This window comes from Thunnus albacares, chromosome 6 (assembly GCF_914725855.1).
Source record: "Thunnus albacares chromosome 6, fThuAlb1.1, whole genome shotgun sequence".
Classification (NCBI taxonomy): Eukaryota; Metazoa; Chordata; class Actinopteri; order Scombriformes; family Scombridae; genus Thunnus; species Thunnus albacares.
This window is the reverse complement of record NC_058111.1, coordinates 21,039,663-21,063,542: the sequence shown is the minus strand read 5'-3', so window position 1 is coordinate 21,063,542 and position 23,880 is coordinate 21,039,663. Positions and strand designations below refer to the sequence as shown.

At 39.0% G+C, this 23,880-nt stretch overlaps 1 protein-coding gene across 1 annotated transcript; it reads right to left on the bottom strand.

Annotated features, from left to right (window-relative positions):
- Window positions 1-9,272: 9,272 nt before the first annotated feature.
- Window positions 9,273-22,862, bottom strand: naalad2 (N-acetylated alpha-linked acidic dipeptidase 2). Its single transcript, XM_044353154.1, has 20 exons — window positions 22,652-22,862; window positions 21,928-22,039; window positions 20,620-20,806; window positions 19,465-19,566; window positions 19,198-19,323; window positions 18,730-18,810; window positions 18,316-18,421; window positions 18,135-18,228; window positions 17,856-17,951; window positions 15,134-15,219; window positions 14,285-14,404; window positions 14,104-14,186; window positions 13,965-14,028; window positions 13,728-13,795; window positions 13,499-13,590; window positions 12,751-12,841; window positions 12,223-12,487; window positions 11,899-11,980; window positions 11,260-11,352; window positions 9,273-9,650 (listed from the first exon to the last, which is right to left on the bottom strand). Exons 1-20 carry the CDS (start codon window positions 22,731-22,733, stop codon window positions 9,461-9,463), a joined length of 2,220 nt encoding a protein of 739 aa, XP_044209089.1. The 5' UTR covers window positions 22,734-22,862; the 3' UTR covers window positions 9,273-9,460.
- Between the last annotated feature and the right edge of the window lie 1,018 nt (window positions 22,863-23,880).

The window sequence follows — 23,880 nt, the reverse complement described above, 5'->3', positions numbered from 1 at the left end:
GACCAAATTAATGTTTATTAGCATGCTAATCGCTAATTGTGAGTTAAGCTAATCGCTAATTAGCCACCATGCTAGGCGGACTTTAGCAAGAATATTTACCTCTGTGTCCAGAATGTAAACTCACATAGTTCATACTATTTTAAGCTAAATGTCAAAGGAATATGTTGCTTTACATGTCATAGTTTTACTCCTTATGTCAGGGAGTAATGTGTGTTTTGCATTTAATATAAGTTAGAATGAGCTATAGTTTGTATTGTGTATTAAAGCTAGACCACAGTAATATTACTATTTATTATTGAGCTTAAAAAGGGTTCAGATGGTTGTAGGTGTGGCAGTTAGCCTGTGAGAGCAAGTTGCTCACTCTCTGCACTCACTAGCCTCAAATCACCTGCTTATGTGATATTCTCCTGTTAGCTTTTAGGTGGACTTCAGATGAAGAGGGACTGCTTGTTCCCTGTGGCTGTTGGAGAGGAACTGATGCCTGCTGATACAAAACCTCCTGGACAACTTTTGGTATTTAATTTCCCAATTATAGACAATTAAAGGTCCCCTTTGGATTCCTACTAAAAGAGACACTTTTTTTAAAAAAAAAATTGAAGACAGTTTAGGTTGTACTAGTCCATGGACTCAGAAATGACACTTTACTGTTACTGATTTGTTACCAGGGTTCAATTTGTTATGCATCTATAACTATCCTATTCATTTTAATGGAAGTGTAAGTTTCCTACAATTACATGTCTATAAAGTATGTAAGGAAGTAAAACAAAGATACTCTGTGATGACTTTAAGTATAATAAGGATATGCTCCAGTACAGCAATTCATACAAATAACTGGATGTAAGTAGTAAACTGCTGTGAGACCCTCAATAAATTCTGCTACACTCTATTCTTGTTACACCCATATGGTCTCAGTAATTATTTTATGGTAAGCTGAAGCAGTGGTTACAACTTCAGTAGTAGAAAAAATTGTTTAAATGCATGGCATTCATTTTGATTTGGCATGTTGAGACTGGAACAGGGCTTGAAGGCAGGGGATTGCCGTGCTCATGTCCCACGTCTAGAACCCCCACACTTTTAAAATCGCTGCTCCACCCTTGGAGAGCGCTGTCTAACACGTCAGTCCTAAATCTCCCATCAGTGTTTAATTGGGTTGAGTTCTAGTGACTGCGAAGGCCATAACATATGATTCGCATCATTTTCATACTCATCAAACAATTCAGTGACCCCTTGTGCCCTGTGAGTTGGGGCGTTGTCATCCTGGAAGAGACCACTCCGGTCAGGATAGAAATGTTTCATCATAGGATAAAGGTGATCACTCAGAACACCTTTGTATTGATTTGCAGTGACTCTTCCCTCTAAGGGGACAAGTGGACCCAAACCATGCCAGCAAAATGCCCCCCACAGCATAACAGAGCCACCAGGTCCCCTCACTGTAGGGATTAAGCATTCAGACCTGTACCAGTTTTTCCTTTAATTTGTCAACCACCTGTATATGTGACATTATCTTGAAAGATTTAAGTCTTAAGGTAAAGGAAAGTGTTGAAAGATTAACTAACATCTTTTTTTTTTTTTTTTTTTACCTTTTCATGGGATTTGTTGATGGAAAATATTGCCAGCCTTGTCCTTGTGTGTGTGTGTTTGCTGAGTGACACTCTCAAGTTATCTTCTATGAAATATTTCAGGTAAATACCCACCATCGTTAAGGTGGAAAAGGGTGATCATCCTGGGCCCTGGATTTTTAATAGTGTAGATATGTTGTTCATGTTTTTGTTAGTAAACATGTATAAACCAATATAAGAGGAGGAAAAGGTGAAATAATTGATCAAATCAATATAGTTTTTATTGGATGAATGATAATAAACAAATGCTTACGTTACATTACTCACAGTACCTACATATTACAGAGAAAAAAGTTATTAGAAAGGGTATACTGAGTATAAAAACAGTATGCAAAAATCTTAGGTCTATTCAAATATAATCAATGTCAAAGGGAGAAGATGGGGAAGAGGAGGAAGAATTTGAATATGACTCTTGTAGTTAGCAGTCCTCCAGTATACAGTCTTTATGTTGTAACTGCCAAGATAAAAGAGACAGAACATACAGTTAAAAGTACATTTTTGCTGTCACTTAGAAACCATGTAAACTGTCAAGTGATATACTTTGGTCCCAGTAGTCACATCATCATGTCAAGGCCTTTAATTCAAACCTGGACATTAAAAAAATAACAATCTCATGCCAGATTTGGACTTGAACAAAACAACAGCTTACCTTGGCAGATGAAAGGCAATTTATCAAAGCAGTGGGCATCCTGCCACTTGTAGGTGATTGACTCATTGACCCAGATGATCTTTCCACAGTGGTTGTTAACAGGGTCGATGGGGAAGCTGCTATTCCACTCATGATATTCAACTTCTGTACCTGAGGTCCACATCCAGGGGACATTGCAGCCAAAGATGGATCTCTCCAGGCCGATCCACACCCCTTTCTGCAGGATTATGTTTCCACAGGTCTCTTCCAGGAGCAACTTAACATCCTCCTGCACTGTCTCATTGGTGATGTGAACCAGGGAGGAATTCCGTCCATGGCAGTGCTTCAGGGCACCAATCCAGGTTTTAGCGCTCTCGTAGAATCGGAGACCTGCACCATGTCAACACAAAACACAAAAGCAAGGTGAAATTTAAAGATACACACACACACACACACACACACTGCACATCCTCACATCCTCTGTCCACGATATTCAGGAGTGTTTTATAGATCTTACACAAGGAGTATGCTTTGGGAATGCACACATTTTGGAATACATTTGAACAATATTTAAGTGTGTATGATGTGGATTAGAATCATTTCTACTCTTGATAGAATAATCTCGGTTATATTGTATTTTTTGTTGTTGTATTTGTTGTTTTTTTTCATTAGATTGAAGAATAGAATTACTCTGAAGGTCATGGAATATTTGGTTTTCAATTTACTTATGGTTTTGAAGATAAAATATTATTATAAGGTAAATAGATCTTGAAAACTACTATTATAACAACTGTAGGACAGTTATATTGTGTAAAACAAAAGTACTTGCCTGTACTGATGCCATTAGTAGACTTACAGGTGATAGAGTGTTTAGTAGTGTTTATTTCTTTAAATTGTATGTTCACTGTCCTATTATGTATTGATGGCACAGAGAAATGTATTGTGCCTCTGTGGAAGAAAAATATACAGCTGATGAAAAAGCTTTTAAAATGTATGACACAAACATGCTGGCCCCTACAACTCATCACTGGCAGCAAATTCGAAAATCAACACTGCAGCATTACATTTTATAATTGTTATATTTTTTCTTGCTAACGAGGAGGACACACACAAGATCTATTTACCCATGAAGGTTGATACACTCGTCCTTGGCATTGAAATGTTTGCAACAGTGTTTTCCCTGTTCTGGTCCACCTAGGCAAACTTCATAACGACTGTGACATGGCTTTACACACCCTGATAAATAGAAGCATTGAGTATCAAAAACCAAACACAGAAATGGTTAAAGTGGAACTGCAGATGCATATTGAAACCTGGACATACTTGCTGAATCCTTTTCTCTTGGCAAATGTGCAAGATTTAACTTCAATTCAAGAAATCTTGAAAAGCAATCTTGCTAAAAACAGACAAGTGAAGAAAACAGAATTTGTCAAAAGATTTGCAGTGCTTACCTTTTACTTCCTTTAGATTTATATCAAAAGTGTTGGATTCATAGAGGAGGTTTTGCTTGAAACCTGTTTTGTTCCAGTTGTTTGGCTCATGCTGTCCCTGGGGCAGGACCATGACTTTCACTTTTTTTTTCAAGGGCTCGCAACATTTAAATTGGAAAATCCACCTGCCAGCTCTGCAATGGAGTGTAGCAATCCATTTATCATGGCCCTCCCCGCACTCCGTGCTGGGAGTGGTATTGACTCCTCCTAGTGGCCATTGATTTGCTGTTCCTGAAACCAAGGGCAGCTGGATTGTTGCTGTAACGCAGAGGATCACATCAGCAGTTTAGTTAGTAGTTCTTTATTTGTTTCTGTATTTCTTTACTTATTCACTAATAAAATTAATATGTTGAGGAAAATATGTAGATAGATAAATAAATACAGATGTAAAGTAATGTAATACAGTATGCTTTATTTATCCCCCATTCCTGTGAATTTGTATCCTTTTTTTTGGTGTCTTTTTTTCATTCATTATTCACATTTATGTTTTAATCTTTTTAATTATGAATTGATTAAATGACATACTAAGTTAGCCAGGTCCACCTATGACCTTTTTATAAAAAATCTGCAGTGATATAAAATTTAATTAAACATAAAGAATCTTTTAAAAAACTAACAAAACCCCCCATTAAAGTGCCTGCAACCTAAATTGCAGTGTTCCTTTAACCTCAGATAATCCACAGACCTGTGGATTAGACGACACTTTTTTGAAATGTAATTTCAACAAAGCACCACAAACTAAATTCCATTCACTTCTGTTTCATTGGGATGGTGATTGAAATGTCAGATCTCAAAACACGATGAAGTAAAACCTAAATATATTTGCATGGCTTGATACCACTAGAGGTGGGTAAAGAAACTGTTTTTTAAATTTTTATTTGGGTGAACTGTCCCTTAACGGATTCTAATAAGGCAGTTATGAACATACCCAGCAGAAGTGGTAGATAGATCAAATGTGCCATGACCTGTAAACATACAGAAAAAAAAGTTTAAAGTGTGAGGAAAGAACACACCTGAGATGCAGATCACTGAGCTCATATCAAAGGGAATTTCATAAATAGATGTGTCAGGTGCCTCTAACATGGTTGTCAAATTTACATAACCAAACTGCCTGACTGTGTTTCTTCTGTTTTCTAACTTTGGCAGTCAAATACTCAAATTATGGGGGGCTCAAAGTCCAGCTGTGAGAACAGTTAAGTGATCCTCAGTTAGCTCAAGAACCCGGTTACTTGGGTTACTCTGGACTTTAAAAGATTTTGAAATTTCTTTGCAGACAGCACATCACAGTGGTGATAATGAACCACTGATCAGATCACATGACAAACTGTGACCTGATGGTGCACCCATTAGCTGACAAAGGTCCACAAATCTCTTTTGGTAAAATAGATTCCCCTCCGCAGAGGATGACCAAATATCCAATGTGGATTTTGGAAACAGCTAAACTACTGCACTAATAATTTAGTTCAACTGGTGAGTGGTGGGCTACTGGCCACACAGAACACAGTGTGCTCCTCTTACTGTCTAAACACATATAAGGAAGTAACAATGATAAAATAACTCTAATTTGCATAAGTCTTTGCATTTGCTTTGAGTTGCAAAAGAACAGATAATGGGCCTTATTTTCGTGGAGGTGCAACGACCAGTGCAAGCAGCGCTCCGACATGCTTTGTGTGTCTGTGTGGTATTTTTGGTCACCAGCGCAGAGCGCATGGTGCACAAGTGGGAGGTTCATTCAAATGAAGCAGCACAAAGACAGATGTTGTATTTTGGGTGAAGTTTGGTCCTGTTTCTAGCGCAACGTCAATCCGCTGATGCTTTAGTGATTTTATCAACAGAATCAAACTAAATACTTGCTGCTGAAGTGTTGCAACAACGTATTGATGCTTAAAATATAAATTATGTATTTCAATTAAACACCCTTCAACCAAAATCGGCACAGATAATAACGTTTAATGTGGTTGAAGCAGAAAAAGCCAGTTAATCAGTTTGCATTGATCTAAAAATGAATGTAGGTGATTCTTACAGTATTTGCTGTCGACAGCTGTTTATACTGTATGAGAAGCCTCTCATTCAGTTCATTAAATCTCTGCAGCATCTAAGGGCAGCAGGACAGATATGTTGATAAATCCGCAGCCTCTGAGAAGTGTCGCGCCAGAGCGCAGTGCTTTTACGCACGGCCGTTCACTGTAAAGTACCTGTTGTCACCAGGCTGATACAGTATAATCACACACACCTCTACAAACATCAGTCTGGTCGGTTATAATTCGATATTCTGCTTTTTTTAATGAAGGAGACGTCGGGTTAGCAGCTCATCAGCCTCTTTTCTAACTTTCTTTTTGGCAAAAATAGCGTCTCATATTTTATCCTTGAAACACATTGCGGTGCAAACGCTGTTGTGCAACATTAATTACTAAACCATGTGACTGATATAATCATATAAACGGCTTCACCAAATCAATTTCTTTATTATTATTTGTATCGATATTATAGTAACTAACTGATGAAAAAACCTACTCCAGCTGTCTTTGGTTACAGATTTGTGGTGATGTGTGTTCATGTTCATTCTAGACTTTGCACTTTGGAAAAACTCATAATGTATAACTTCGAACATGTAACTATTTGGTCTATGCTCATCTTTGGTTTTGTTCACTGTCTGGATCCAAATAGGGAGTAGTTTCATCTCCGACATGCTACAGTTATTTTCCAAAGTGTCTGACAGCTTTGTTGAGATCCGGCACTGGACCCCACACACATCCTGATACTCATCATCCCACACTCATCTATAAAAAGTATGTACACTTTGTAACTGACATCAGACTGCAATTACACTCTGTTGTGACTGTATGCTGATCCCTTGCAAGGTTTTTCATTAAAGGACAAAAAGACGACTTGGTCTTTGTCAGCTTTTTATTTTCAGATTTCCACCACAATGTTGTGACGCTCTGAACCATCCAGACATTTAATGAAGAAAAGCTTTCTGTTTGTTGAGCTGTTGTTATCACGTTTAACTGTGATTAATTTGGCACAACTGTGTCAGAGCTATGAGAGCAGTGATGTGACTGGCTGAGAGCTGATCTTTATTCACCTTCACTCATACATGAACCACAATAGCAGCTGTGTATGGAGACGCCCAAACAGTCTGTGCGCCTGCGGTGAAAATAGGTCCCAATATGTTAAAGTAAGTAAAATTGGAGTATTTAAGTATCATGAAATAAGATTTTTTGTAGAATTTTAATATGACAGACAAACAACTAGTGTTTATTACAAAGTGCAACATCACTAGGAAAAACTTTTTTTTTCCATCCACAGTTTTCTCCAATTTAAATATCTATTTTACTGAATTCAGATATTTGAATTAAATAATTCAACAGGATTAACCAAACTGAATACAGTTTCTGGTATTATATCAAAGCTGTTTTAATGTGTAATAAACTTACCCAATCAATGAGGACTCGTAACTGGCTCTCCTGATTGTGATGGCAGGGTGGGCAGGGAAATATAAACAGCTTTTACAGTACATCACTTTATAAAGCTGTGTACCTCTTCTGCTTCAAGAAACACACCCACACATGGATACTCATTTGTTTAAAAGGTGTGTTTTGCAGCTGAAAAGTCAGCCTGTCTAGTTAGGTGACTAAAGTGTTGAAATGCCAGAGACACAATATTTTTCCATCAAACTGTCTTTTAATAAATCACTAAGGTGTATGCATACGGTCTGCCTGAGCTCTGCAGCAAGAGGAGCCCCTTGAACAGCTCACACAAACACTTTATACTTCCAGCCTCCATCCAACACAACCGTCAACACAAGCACCTTGTGTGCAGTCACACTTCACTGTCTGCAGACACCTGTTTCCTGCAAGATAATCAATAATAATTCCACATATGGAGTCATGTCCGTCTTGTACAGTTTCTAGTTCTTCAACAATCACTTCTTAGAATCAGGGTCACCGTGTATCATGCACTTTAGCACCTTTTCTATTTCTTCTTTCCTAACCGATGAGACATTTATTTTGCCTACACAAACAAGGTGCGAGACATTTTGCTTAAAACAGAACAATATAATTACAACATATAAAGGTCAATAGACAGGGTCAAGAGTGCATCATGTTCATTAAGGACAAAACGGATCAGTTGAATATATTTCTATAATAGATTAATGATCATCAAAGTATTAATACAATACCATAGTAATTTCTCCAACAGTACATTTCTAATATATGTTTTCCCTCCACAGGTGAGCAACAGGCACTTTCAATGTGCCTAAAGACACAGTAGATGTGTAATGTGGACACAGTATGTAGTTTCTAAAAAAATGGAATGGAGAGTGACAATATTGGTGAAAGGTGAATCAATATGACTCAGACTCTGTCTATTCATCCTGGAAGGAAAAACAGATGTCAGCCATGTCAGATATGCCAAAGTATTTAGTAGCTGTACTGCTGCTTTCTTTTATATCACATGATCTTCATCACCTACCAAACAGACTTTGTGGTGAAACAGTTTTCTCAGCTACAGCTTTTCAAGGTCAAGAATGGACTTTGACCCCAGATGTAGCAGGCTGATGCTGAGAATGGATGGTATTCCTTTATGTTTGCCTTACAGTATGCAACAGGATCAAATGTTTCAGGGAAATTCAGCTCATATTCAAATTAAATGGAAGAATTTTTCCTGTTCCTCCTAGAGCAACAAACAGCAATTCTTTGTTTCCACAAATCACATGCAAATCCAAATTCAGAGGCTTTGCAGTAAGGTGGGACGTAGGACGCAAAGATGTGCTTCTTAGTTGTTGTCATCAGTTGTTGCTTATCATTGCCATTTCCCCGTCTGTATTTATTAGGAGACCGGTCTCTCTTACCACCATACTGTGCCAAATGTGCTTTATGAAATGTGTGTGTTTGTGTTTGTGTGCAGCATGATGCACTGGAGCTGCTGCAGAAAGAAAACATCAGACTTGAACTCCTTTCTGCAGAGAAATAGGAAATACCCAAATTTGGACCAAAGTGCAAGACCATAGAGGAGACAGTATTGTTATGGTCAACACACACACACACACACACACACACACACACTCACAGTATTTGTGTGTTGTGTCCTGCTCACTCGTTTTTTATCGGATAACAAATAAATCAAACATGCTAATGCCCATTAAATTGGTAGTATGAAGCACAGAAAAACAGATTTTGATTTTTTTTCTCATTTTGTAACTGCACTTGACAATATATCTGACTTGATTTTCTCATTTGGTAAAAATGTCTTTTTCTCTTGTCCTTTTCTGCCTCTCCCTGTCTCCAGGGGATGAAGAGGTGCCGTATAGGTTTGACTGGCACCAGACAGGCAGTCAGGTCAAAAAAAATTCTCTCACATTAAACTATTACATGCACAAGATGTCAGTTGTTTTCTGGTCATGTTTTAAGGGGTCACTTGATTTTACTGGGGTCTCTTTTAGCCAGACATGATTATTATAATACTCCAACAACAAAAAACATCAAAAACATAAATTATAACATCACTGTAGCCACATAACAAATAACAAAGGAGAGTAAAAAGACTGTATTGTAAGTTGTATTTTGGTAATGATGCTCAGAGATGATTGTAGAATGTGGCTGGATCAGAAAACGGATTGTCCATCTCTCTCTGTGTTGCAGGTGGTGAATTCCCTCTTTTAACATTGTGGTGTTATGTCAATTGATCGATCGAGCACATGGCTTCAGACTGTGCGTGCTTCATGCAGGTGGTGTTAGAGTCATGGCGGCAGCATGGACGGTGAATGCTGCAATGCTGATTTGTCGCTTGACTTCCTCCCAGGCTTTCTCTGGGTCCGCTGAGTTCTCAATGTCAAACAACGCATCATAGATCCCAGGGAAAGACTCTCCTGCATATTTGTTACGGCTGCTGGGAGCAAATATCACATGCCTGAAAACAGATTGTGGGGGGGGGAGTATTAAGTTAAGACATGTACTGTGGCTATTACAGATTAAATATTTGTGTTGTATATTAAAACAAGCTCAAAATGAGGAGTTTTTCCAGCCAGGGAAATTATGAACTGTCGTAGAACTTTCTACAGGAATCCAGTATCATGAACTACTGATATATCAATGACTAAACCTGGAAACAGTCATGTACCCATGCATGCTGCAAGGTCTCATAAGATGGAGCTTGTCTATTTAAAGCTGTGTTGGTCTGAATTTTCAAAATCATCTCTTGTGAGTATTTGCAGATAGTGTAAGAATTTCAGAGTTATAAAATCAAACTTATGGCGCCTGGTTGGGACCCGATAAGGACAAAGCAGTGATCCAGTAATAATTACCTTAAAATGTTAAGACTGCAATCGTGTATAAAATGACAGAGGGAGACAAAATAAAAACAAAATACATCTCTGAACAGTAAAGGAACCAGAATTTCAAGGAAATGCATTTTGCGTTTTTAGTGTAATTATTTTTTTGTTATGGAGTATGCATGATAGATTGAAAGAAGGAAACTTGTAGGAGATAATATGAATTTGATGCAAAGGACAGAAACACTGTAATAGTGCACTTTTAGTCTTCTGGCCTTATGGCAGCACACACAGCTTTAAAGATATGCTCTATTCTCTGGGGACACAAGGCCACAAGTGTTTTGCTGGAGAGTCTTTATGTTCACCTCTCATATTATAAACAAGAGCTCCTCACAGCCTGGGTTGTGTCAGTTTTTAAAAACTAGATCTGATAAAATAGAGCTGAGCTGAGCTAAAACTGGAAACACAAGAAAGACAATTGACAGAGTGCAAGAGAAATGGCATTAAATTTCATAACTACTGTATATATTTTATTACTCATCATCAGGTCTTGCACAATAGTGCTCAACTAAATGACCAGTTGTGTTTGAGCAAATTATTTCAAAAGACTCAAACAAAGAGGTGTTTTGAAACCATGATTTTGTAAAGCAGTAACTACTGGAGTTGCAGGATAATTACCAGAATATGAGAAAGAAAAAAGACAAATGTCTGTTACACAAAATTATGGTTATTTTTCATACATTTCATGTAAATTATTTGCCTTTTTTCTTGTGAATGCCTGGGTAATTTTTAACTCTCGCAGCTTCTGAAAGTAAAATCAAAAAAACAATCCCTTTGGTTGAAGTGGTAACAATCAAAGGATATATGCAACTGTTGAAGAGGGACCACAGGCTGCTTCATTTTAAGAGGTCACAGGCCAAAAACGTTGTTAACCACTGTTGTAGGGTAACACTGCATCCACGTGTCATTGCTTACAGGTGTAAAATGGATGTACGTATGTAAATGTAAGTAATGTATATATTAGGCATGAGAATATTGCAGAGCTACAAATAGTTATAAATACATACAATTTTTTTTTTTTTTTTTTTTTACAAATAAACTGTTGTGAATCCAGTGACGCTGACTTAAATTATACTGACCCTGAAAAGTCAGCTACAGCCCATGCAGCCAACTAAGTGCTCGACTAGAGAGAGTCCTACCAGAAACACGAGAGAAAATGTTTTGTGTGTGTGACAATGTAAGACTTACCTGTAAAAGGGTCTGCCAGGTAAACCCAGGGGGTCTATAAAGGCTCTCTCCAGATACATGAGCTGATCATTCATGATGCGCACCTGCAGAGGACTGATACACACACACACACACACACATACACAATGACATTAGACCTCCCACTGCCTTTTTCACACATTACATACAAATGGAAGGAAAAACTGGTACAGGTCTGAATGCTTGACCCCTACAGTGAGGGGATCTGGTGGCGCTGTTATGCTGTTGGGGGCATCTTGCTAGCATAGTTTGGGTCCACTTGCAAATCAATACAAAGGTGTTCTGAGTGATCACCTATGATGAAACATTTCTATCCCGATCAGAGTGGTCTCTTCCAGGATGACAATGCCCCAATTCACAGGGCATGAGGTGTCACTAAATGGTTTGATGAGTATGAAAATGATGTGAATCATATGTTATGGCCTTTGCAGTCACCAGATCTCAACCCAATTGAGCACCTATGGGAGATTATGGACTGATGTGTAAAACAAATGAGGGAATATCTTTTCATCATTCAGGTCTGTGCTGGTTTTTCCTTTAATTTGTCACCCATCTGGATCTCAGTTTTTGTTTGGATATTGTGGATACTTTAAATGAATGACATGTTAAATACACTCGTACTCTGCTCTGTTGAGGTTTTCCAGGCGCTCTATAAATTCCCTAGATGCAACAGTGAAGTTCTCCACTGCAGAAAACAAGGAGTCTGAAAATATAGGGAAAGAAAAATTAAAATATTGAGAGATTTTTGGAAAAGTCAGCAGGTTGGCTCATTCTTTTCTTTTCAACTATGCATTAAAGTTTGAATTAACTCTATATTATGTGAAATGTGTACTAAACTATACTGTATGTCAAATAAAATATAGTTTATCATCTCTGATTTGAACTATTTCACCACATGGCAGCACTTGCATAATCTTTGTTTCACAGTGACCAAAATGAACTCACCAAATGACACCTTGTAAATCTTCATCTCCTTTGGGTGCTCCTGTGCCAGCTGTGCGATGCTCTGTGCGTACTTCCTGAGTGAGCCTGCGTACTGGTTGGTGTCGAGAGGGAGGAGCTGGGAGTCTGCCAATAGGAAGATGAGCCCGCCTCTCACCTGGGCCACCGCCCGAAGCCTCCTGAAGGAGGGGTCGTAAAACTTCTCCACGATCTCGAAGGTTTCATACACACTGTGGTAGACTGGATAACTGCTGTATCGCTCTGTTTTCTGAATACACACACAGAGGATTTCAACTGAACATCTATGTTACGACAAACTTATACAGACACATGTGACAATGTAGATAACACACATTACACACAAACGTGACAAGCCAACAAACATTCAAGCATGCGCACTATTTTAAGATTTACAGGGAGCACAAGTGTACTGTTTTGCATTCAGATACATACAAATCAGAACTCAACAGAACAGACAGAAATATGCATACAAACATGTTACCATGTACCACACCATACTTCTAACATTACCTTGTTCTTGGTGTATCTGGCTCTGCCCGCAGCAATTCCCAGACGGATGAAATAAGCTTCAAAATCACTGCCTGAGCCCAGTTTACTGATCCTACAGTACACCAGGGTGGAGGACAGACAGAGTCAGTGATTTATTTCATTCATTTTTAGATTGTTTAATAGATAACCTAAGACAGATCTACAAATGTCAGCCAAAACTTGTTTAAAACCCAACACGCAGCCACAACCCCTCTGTACTGTAAATAAGACATGAGTTGAGGCTTTTCAAAATCTTCTCATAGTTTGTGTATATTGTTGTAGCTATAGTTTGGCTATTTCTTCACATTTGCCGCAAAGTAGTGGCCGTACTCAACTGTGACTCGGCTCTCTGACTATAGTCTGTCATTTCAGCATATCAGAGTAGAAGGCCATACTTTTTGGTCTTTAAATCATTCAAAGAGCATTCAGCTCATGCCTGTACCTGAAGATATCTTTGCATGAATTGAGCAGCTAACACTTATACTATAGAAGTTCACAAATGAGTTTGTTTAAAGGTTTGGAGCAGATCATTAGGCACCCAGACAGTCTAAGATGTTGTTTAAAAAGTCTCAAAGTCATATAAGTGAGTCATGTTTTTGTCCCCTGATTAGTCTCCCAACTGGTGACTGGAGAGTGCTACTATGCAACTAATATGAAACACTAACTAGTGAGCATTAGTGTCTGACCTGAGACTTGTTTGTTTTATCATTGTGAGGCTTTTGTAACCTGCCTGGGTGCATCACGGTCATTTGTCCAGTTGTCTCTCTTATGCCAACTCTCATACAGAGAAACTCCCTCCTCCCCTTCTTCTGGACTGGCTATCTACACACACACACACACACACACACACACACACACACACACGCACACACACACAGAAGGAAAGAGAGAAAGAGGGGATAAGGATGAACAGAGACTTTAGATGTATCGATGCTTTGTGTGTGTTCACATCTGCGCACCTGCTTGGTAAGGTCGTACACCATCGTGTGCAGAGATGGAGTGCAGTCAACCCTCAGCGTGTACATACCTGCAATTCACATAAACACACACACACACACACACACACACACACACACACACACACACACACACACAAACAGACATACAAAAGCTGTATAACAACCAAATTCATACTCAACATTGTTATTAATTTACTGAGTACATTGAGGTGCACTCACAAACATACACACACTCACCCTCTATGGCAGAGTCTGCATTGATATAGGCTACAGCTCTCTCCTGCAGCAGCTTGGCATTATCCTGTTGAGAAAGATAAAGTGTAGTCAGTGCATGTGTGTGTGTATGTTTGTGTAAGTGTGTTGGTGTATGTGATACCTCTGCCCATTCTGTAGATCCAAGCAGTCCAAACTCCTCTGCATCCCAGCTGGCAAATATGATAGTCCTCCTCGGTCTCCATCCTACACACACACACACACACGCACACACACGCACACACACATTGAGTATTGACTGTTGACACCATTATTCACTCATTCACTCACTGACAGAAACTCACCTTTACTGAGCAACCTGCCAGCACTCCTGGCAGTTTCATGGAGCACTGCAGCACCAGACATGGGATCGATTGCTCCAAACACCCAGGCATCCCGGTGCCCTCCCAGAATTACATACCTGTCTACACATATGTTGATAGAGGAGTTAGAGAGAAAAATTATGAAAATATATTGTATCTCCTAAATTTAGATTCATTCTCTACAATGTGGCCAGACAAATTGTGCTTAAAGGACATGTTCACAATTTTCAAGTCTGTCTTCAAACAATAGTCAGGTGCCCAAATGAACATTGACATCCTTGTCAAACATCCTCGTTTTGAGCAAAAATGTATTAAAAGGTTTATCTGAAGCTTATATTAGGCTTCAGCTGTCTCGGTTAGTCAAATAAAGTGGATATCTCCCACAGTTACATTCTTTTTGGCAAAAGATTTCCCTCTTTGTGTCTCAACAGACCATGTTTTCCCGTTCAGCTGCAGTGGAAGGATTGTCAAGAAAAGAGGGAATTTGGCTCTAAAAAGACTGCAATATTGAAAGATATAATGAGTTGACTCACTTCGACAACTAAAGCTTCATATTAGCTTCAAATAAACTTTTAAATACATTTTTGCACAGAAGAAGGCACTTACATTGAAAGTGCATTATGAAGGGATCTCTTAACGGTCAGTATGAACAGGAGGAATGATTATGGCAAGAAAAACACTTGAAAAACTCATCCTTTAGGTTTTGTTTTGTTTTGTTTTTAAATGTTTGTTGCTCGCATTATGTCCATACTGGCATGGGTACTATCATGTGTGAAATGTGGCTCAAAGCTTGAATGAACAATTAAATCAGAGCAGGCTGGGCTGCTGTACCTGGCTCTAGAGCTCCTCTAATCCTTCCAATGACATTGTAGATCCTGGTTACCTGATTGTTAGTGTGGATGTTCATGCGCACCTTCCTGGGACAAACAGATTAAGGAAGGAGTGATACATACAGGTAACAGAGAGACATTGATTTGATTTGATTTGATTTGATTTGATTTGATTTGATTTGATTTGATTTGATTTGATTTGATTTGATTTATGGATATAGAAGACAATGAATCCAATGGATAACATGTAAAAGTGAGAACACTTGTTTCCAACATGGTCCCTGAAGTCAGAAAAACAGGACAGACAGCTACGCTGTTTACTTGTGGCACCTTGCATGAGTGCACACTAGCCCTGGTGTTGTGTCCATGCCGAGTATGGATCATGACTATCTGGAAGCCCAGCTTGTCAGGGGCAGCACCACTGATGATTTGGTTGAGTTTCAGCTTGTCCACCCTGAGCTGTAATGGCAACAGGCCCACCTTCTTGAATTCGTTACCTTCTACATGAGTTCTGGGAGGTACATTTAGTAGATAATGAATGATGTGATTTTGCATAACCTGCATCTTGTTCCTTAGTTTCGTTGTCAAGCCACTGCACCATGCAGAACAGGTGTAATTGAAATGGCACTGTATCAGTGTTGTTACAAAGAATTTTTAAATTGTAATGTCAAACTGCCTCATTCTCCGATACAGGAACGTGAGTTTATAGGTACTTTCGTATAGTATTTTCTCAGCAATAAATTCACCTGAGAGTAACTGATCCAGAGTAATGCCAAGGTATGTGACACAAGCCTGTGATATGATTTCATTACCATTGCATGTAACCTTTATTCCGTTCTGTTCTGCAGCCTATGCTTAGTACCAAAGAGAATTGACTCAGTTTTGCCCAGGTGCAATGACAGTTTGTTGTCTATGAGCCACTCCCTTGCATTTTCTAACTGCTAAGAGTGACCTCAATTTGGTGGATATCTTTCCCAGACACAAATAAAGAAGAATCATCAGCATACAATAAAAGCCTGCATTTTACTGCAGCCACCAATCCATTTGCATAAATGAGGAATATTGAGACGATATTGAGCTATGCAGCACACCGCTTGTTATATCCCTTAGTTCTGACAGGGTCCCTTCTACATCGCAGACTTGGGTTCTCTCTGTGAGGTACGACTTTAACCAGTTTATAGCAGTGTACCCTAGTCCCATACACTGCAGTTTGGACAAAAATATGGAGTGATCTACTGTGTCAAATGCTTTCTGTAAGACCAGCAAGACCATGCCAGTGTAATTAGCATTTTCACTTTCTTGTCTGATGTAATCGCAAAGGTGAGTGAGGCAGGTAGTGGAGTAGGCTGCTCTAAACCCGGACTGAAACTCACACAGAAGGTTGTAGTGGATCAGATATTCTTCACCCAGATCAAACACCACCCTCTCCAATAACTTAGATATGGTTGGTAGGATTGATACTGGCCTATAGTTTCCTACGTCTGACCTACTGTTCTTCTTAAACAGGGCGAGGACATTTTCATCTGACTTGGAACTTTTCCCTGCTTTAATGACTCAGTGATGAACCAAAATATGAGCAATGACCCCACAAGAGACACTGACACTATGCCTCAAGAATCTAGCTGGAATGAGATCCTGGCTGGTTGTAAAAAATGTATTGAAATGTCCAGAAATCTTCTGTTTATCAAAACACTCGGTATTGTCAATATCTCTTCCAATATTACACGATTATGTGTTACATTTCTATTTTGAGCACCCATGTCTTTAAGGATTTTCCACAGGTTTTTGGGCTGATGCACATTCACTGCAACAGCATCCATGTAATACTGGGACTTGGCTTTCTGTATTTTATATCTAGCTTGATTTCTGCACTGCAGTCAATATGTCATAGTCAATATGCAGATTAGTCTTCTTAAATTTCACCAAATAGTGATCTCTCTGTCTAATGAAGTCCAAAATCTCTGCTGTCATCCATTTGGCACTTCTCTGTTTTATTTTGACCTCTTTCATTGGTGCAACTAAATCCAGCACAGCTAAAAACCTTCCTTTAAACAAATCCTATGCCTTGTCAACATCATTACTTTAAAAAACAACAGTACAATTTTGTACAGCAAGCTAGTCCAAACACTACAAAAGTTTGAATTTTAACTAGACAGCTTTTGCTAGGAAGCAACAATACATCTGTGTTAAAATCACCTAGAGTGATGCACTTCCTCTCTATCAAGACATTACTCTCAACACAAGCCATCTGTAAAAGTTTATAAAATTCACTTAGTCTTAGGAAGTTGAAACTCTATCCAAGCAGATTCCAGTGGCTATCTCTGGAGTTCAGACACAGATGGGCTACATGTGAAGAGAAAGAGAAAAAAAGCTTAACAGGAAATGACTGATTCTGTTCTACAGAGGTTGAAATCAGGAGTCCCAGGGACACACAGTCAGTTTTATTTGTTGTTTTGGTTGTTGACGCTCCAGAATCCCTACTCTTCAAAAGCACAAATGACCCCGTTAACTGTTGTTGCGTATGAGTGCATACTACATGCTTTATTTGTGCAGCTTCTATGTGTATGTATGTCTCTCACACACAGGGGGTACAAGGGCCTTCTTTGTACTTCATTTGGCTACTTGCCAATGGGCCATTAAAGCAGAATTAGAGAAAAGGGCAAAAAAAGGGGAGAGACAATTGAAAGGCTCAAATACAGAGTTAAGACAGGAGACGGACTTACTGGTTCTTGAAGTCTTCGGTAAAGCCTGGACCAATCCTATAGGAGATGTTAAGAGCTCCTTTCCAGTTGTTGGGGGGGATCTTTCCTCCCATGTTCCTGTTGAATGGTGAATAATTCACATATTCTATTAATAATACAGTGTAAATCAGCTGCTGCATTAAAGGACCCCAATGATTTTTTTAGTTCTTTGCCCTAAATCCCAGATTCAAATTAAATGTTTCTAGCAATTCTCAGAATTGGCTCAGTATGTCGATAGGAAAAGAAAGGAAAAAATTGTACTTAAGCAGGTGGATTGCATCATGGTAGCCAATGGGATGCACAGGAATGCTGGGAAGTCCCACTCCATCCTCAAGGCTGAATCTGTAGGTATATTCTGCAAGAGAGGGGATGTTAGAGAAACTCACACACATGCACACACTCTAACACATAAACAAATAGTTTTTTTTAGACACATAAACACCTTTAGCGGGGTACCCTGGTGTGAGTGGGTCTCCTGCTCCGTTCAGGTTAAGAACGTTTCCTCTCTGAGCTCCTCCACCGGGCAGGTTCCAGCCATCAGGGTAGGGCTGCACATGCACACACCAATACATTTTAAATACTTTATTTGAATCCACAGATTACACTTGCACTTTCAGGAAGGCTTTCTTGTAAAATCTCTTTACAATCATGATTGAGAAGTGATCGAACCCAAGCAATCAAGTAAAATTTGGGCATCTGGACCATTAATTTATAGTTGTTAATTATTGATTCTGCCACTGATCAAGGCTTGTCCAAATCATATTCAGCTTCTGCTGCATTAACAATGGCAGTTACACAAACATGCACACAAATTAACACAAAAATATTTTAGTTTCAGTCCTGCAGAATACTGTACCTGGACTCCAGCAGCACAGTAATCTGCTGGATCTGAGAACATTATGATTCCTGTTGCTCCGGCTAACACAGCATTCTTCACCTGGTGGAGAAAGAGAGAGAAAAACAGCGGTGGGTCATTGTGATTATGTGCCATGTATATGTGTTTAATTGTACTTTTTGTATGTGCAGACACTGTTTCTCATGACAAATTATCACAATACAGCACTGATGACTTGCATGAAACATTACTGGACGAATTACACAGTACTACTACAGAGCTTTAATCAAAACTGACATCTCCTTAATGAGGCAGAGGAGGTCGAGGTTCACCAGCATTTTAGTGTAACAGCCTGAACCTGGTTTTTTAGTATGAAGTCACATTTAACCACAGGTATACTGTGTATTCCTTTTACTTGCAACACTCAGCGACTGACAGCAAGTATTTAATTGGATTTGCAGGTGCAGTTACAACCAGGACTTTTCCTACCTTATTGCCCCTGAATATCTTCCCATATCTGACGATGACAATCTTCCCAGTCACATTGATGCCCATCTCCCTCTCCAACTGGAAAAAGTCTTCAGTACGACCATAGTTGACATACACCAAATCCCCCTGGAGAGAGAGACAGAAATTGGAAACATCTTACTAAGTGTGCTTATATTTGATATTCAGGATTGCCTCTTTTACTTCAGCTAAAAACAACACTGTCTTTGTATCAGTATGATCATGCTATTATTGTTTGCGTGTGTGCACCTCAGGTTGTCCTTTAGGGGAGAAGGCACTGTATGGAGGTACAATGTTAGGAACATCCTCATAACCCTCAGGAACGGGCTCAGCCAGGGAAGTGTTTACGACCTGAGGAAGAAAGATGACATCAGCTCAATTGAAATGAGATTAAAGTAGATGTGAAAGCACTTTGGTATCTGTAGTTAAAGCTTTGACTCACTGGTTAACAAGATCATAATCTAAATGCTCAGATCATCATTGGTCTTATACACTAAAACAGATTTTGTAGATTATTTGCAGTTACCAGTTGATGAATCACTCAGTTTTTGAATGACTCTCAGTATCTACTGTGCATGTAGTCTGTAGTATTACTGAATTTCTAGCTTTCTAGTGTTTAACTTCTTTAATACATCCCAACAGTATAATGTATTTTCTCACAGTTGAGACCATGCAGTAAACTCTGATCTGTCTTCTCATGTTTGCTTCTGTGCAGCGTCATTATCCCTACTCATAGGACACACACACACACACATATATATATACAAAGGTTTATCTCACAACAAAGCTATAAAAGGACCTTGGACTTGAATGAGCTGTCTTGCAGTTTTTGCAGTGAGGACAGTGGTAGTAGTAGAGAACAGTGAAAAGGTGGAAATGAGGCCTAGAGCAGTGTGTTGTGTTTTTAACCAGACTGAGGAGTAGTCCGGAATTTAGACTGAATTATTGTTATTGTTCATGTGCATGAGAAAATCACAGTCCCTTTGAAATTTAGACACCGGGGGCTAAGTTTGGCGAATGGAGTAGTTCAGTGCTTACGGTGCTAAAAAAAAGATTAGGATCACAAACTGTTTGGCAATCATTAAACTTAAACGTATCTCTAAATTGGTTTCTTGCTGTGAATACCAGGCATGTACAGTACATGATCATTTCAATAATGGTAGCTATTACGTAAACTGGTCCTTAATATTGTTATCACCACAGAGTATGACTGCCATCCTTAGGCTATAATAAATGGGAGCAAACTATAATCTATGTATTTGACAAAGAGGTTGAAATTATACCTGGCCAACAGAAAGCCTGCTAGATAATATGTTTCATTTGTTGTGTGCTGTGTACAGGCTTGTGTTTGTGTGGGTCTGTTCTTTCCAGACTTTTTATCTCATCCGTGTGCATGTACTGTACCTCATGGCCTAGTACATCAACTATTGAGATGTAATTGGGCTGTGATTTGTTGGGATAGGACAACAGGACGTCATAGGGCACCATCTCCACTGAGTCCAACCCAAACTCCTGCCACTCTTTCTTGATCTGTTCTGCATATCTCAGGTTCTGCTCTGTGCCAGCAAGGTGGGGGAGTCGTGTAAATTTCCTGTGAGGAGAACATCAGTAGTTAGTGATGGGGAGGTAGCAGTCAGCTACTAGAATTAAAATGCTGTCAAAAAGGTCTTGTGGCTGGAGAGCAATCAGTTTGACTATCAGAATAGCTGAAGAAAGTGAGAACGACCACTTTTACTGAATACAGTAGATAAAACTTAAAAGCTGCAGCCTTTTTAGGAGTTATTGTTTGTTCATAATTGGTTTTCCAGATTAGATTTAAAATAGTTGATTGAAAAAACAAAACAATATGACATAGTTCAGGATCTGACTGGCTAATATTCGGGATGTCTGACTTCACTTGATCACAATCAATAAATCCAGCTTTTTTCACAGCAGACAGTCATACTTAGCAAAGGTGTAACATTTACTGTCACAGGACAGTGTGACAGTGAGCTAGCATGCACAATACCAGGACCCTGAAACTGAAGCAGCTAAATGGGACTTAATTCATTTGATTATTTACACCTGTGCTTTTGCTGCTGTGATGTGTCAAAATGTTGTCTGTGTCTTCTGTGAGGCTGTAATGTTCATGACATTGAGCAAAATAGTTGAATAAATGAAAAATGCTGACATTTAGCTTGTAGCCTTTAGCATGTTAACATGGGAGCTTGCGAATATGCAATGCCAACATTTATGACATTCAGTCTAATTGCGTGCTCTGTTAGCAAGTGCAGTTAACAGTTTTTCCACTTAATGTTGGAAACATGATCTTATTCCAAACCGACTGACACCATTGTGAGAACTGTGTATCAGCTTAGTCCAGCTCTTCACTGAATATGTGTATGTAACTGCACTGATGGATGTTTTAATGGCTCAAATTCAGCCTCACATATTTGTTGTCTTTGGAAAATTTGGGATCTCCTCTCAATTTTGAAACAAAGTTGTGTGGGTGTGAATGTTGTTTGAACAGTCTCACTAGAGAGTGAGTGGTTGTTGAGATATTCAATTCTTGTCCAAAGTGTTTGACAAAGATGTTTTTGTGTGTCTTTATATGGACACAAAGAAACCCCTCCCATGAGAACTGCAGTATGTTTTCTTCTTTGCTGTAACCTCTTAAGTTGCATGTACTAATGGTACACAGGATAGGTTTAGTGTGTTGGTAGTGATAGTTACCTGAGATGCTCTCTTATCTGATCTGGTTGCATTTCATCCAGAAGCTCCTTCAGATACTGGCTGGAAGCACTGGTGTTTACTGTGTTTGGATTTGTGGGCTTCGCAAACCAGCCTACAGCACACATACAGTTCAATAACAGTGTCAGTTTTTATGAGAGTCATCACCGTATGACTTCTTGATGTGTTAAAAATGTCTTTTTCCAAGAACAAAGTACAAGTCAGACAAAGTGGGCGGAAACATGCAGAATGCAAACTGTGTCACATTCACTGTCCAGTTAAGATTTAGATCTTAACAGAGACTTCCCGTCATGTTTGAAATGATATTTTAAGGGGAACTGTGGTTATGGACAGCATGTGTTAACCTGCTGTGAGCAGACAGATGTGAAATGTGTCAGAGTAGTGACAAACTTCATTTAGCAATCCACACACACACACACACACACACACACACACACACACACACAGACACACACACACAGATGCACACACAACAACAACACACTTTCAATATTCAGCTTAAACAGCACTGAGTTGACATTTTATCAGGTTAATTCAAGAAATTGAATGATTTTATCTCTTTATGTTGTTTATCTGTATATGTTATTTCAGCAACTGCCTTCTTAATTTTCAAACTTCAGTGATTTATACAACTATCCCATTGTTTTCCATGAATTAACTAACATTTATGTCTGCTTTAAGTCTCTGTTGTCTTATCATGTCTTACCTATGACGAAGCCCAGCAAGAACAAAGCTATCACAACCACAATCCACCATATCCAAGGGAATAACCTGCTCTCTTTCCTCATTTCAAAGCAGCAGAGGCCTCCACACGCCGACACGACTGACTCTGCAGAGCACGCTCGCACAGATAAGAGACAGAGTAATTTGTTTTAGTAATGCACAGTTGGGGTAGAGTGAGATAGAGTGAGACAGAGAGAAAGAGAGACAGCGAGAGAGTGAGCGAGGGGGAGGGGGGGTGGGCGGTCACAGTCAGTGTCTGGCAAGAGAGAGGCAGTGAATGAAAAGTTGGAGAGGAATACAGAGAGGGAGGCAGTCATTTAGTGCCCTGCATGCCCACTAGACTGACAACTTGTGCACCTTGGTCGCTCCAGTGCCTACTCAGTATTATCTAACATGTCAATAGATGGTCAAGAATCCGCTCTGGGAACAATTTTTTCCAAATTTAATTTCACTTTTCTGCGCAGAAAGGATTCAAGAGTCAAGAGTTAATTTGTATAATAGTATCACAGGATCAAAAAAAAATCTAAATTCATTTCATGTGAAAATATCATGCAGTTACATGCTACAATTAAAAATGAATTTGTCTTTAAAATGAAATGAGATTAGTAAGTTGTAACATGCATAGCAAGACAGTGGTGTGAGTTTTACAAAATGGAGTTATATTTACAGTTATGAAATATATAAGTCCCCCTCCACTCAAAAACTTTCTTCTTGTTCCTTCAGTTGGATGTTTGAGCTTCACTGTGCAGAATGATGAATGTGCAAAGTTTGACACTAGAGGCTGCTTTCATATTCATCTGCTGAAAGTGGAAAGTTTCTCTGAGCTCACTGAAAATCCACTTTTAAGGGGTGGATTTATGAGCATGACTATGAAACTTGAAGCCTCCAGTGCACAAACACTGAGAAATGACTTTACACTAAAGTGGGAGACATTATGTATCCAGCAGTTAAACCTCTGAAATGAAATATTTTTGCATATTCATAGATTCTGAAATTTTTAATGAGGGAGAAGGAGCCAATGTCATTTTAAGGATTTTAACATGGTAATTGGAAAAAACATAACAGACACACATTATTGTTCGAAGCAGAGTATTTTTATATATCCAAATACATATCTGAAGGGGATCTATAAAGTAAATAAAAATATAGCATGGAAGTTAATCATTGACCAAAAATGTATGAATGCTCTTTTCATACTGCATCAAATCACAT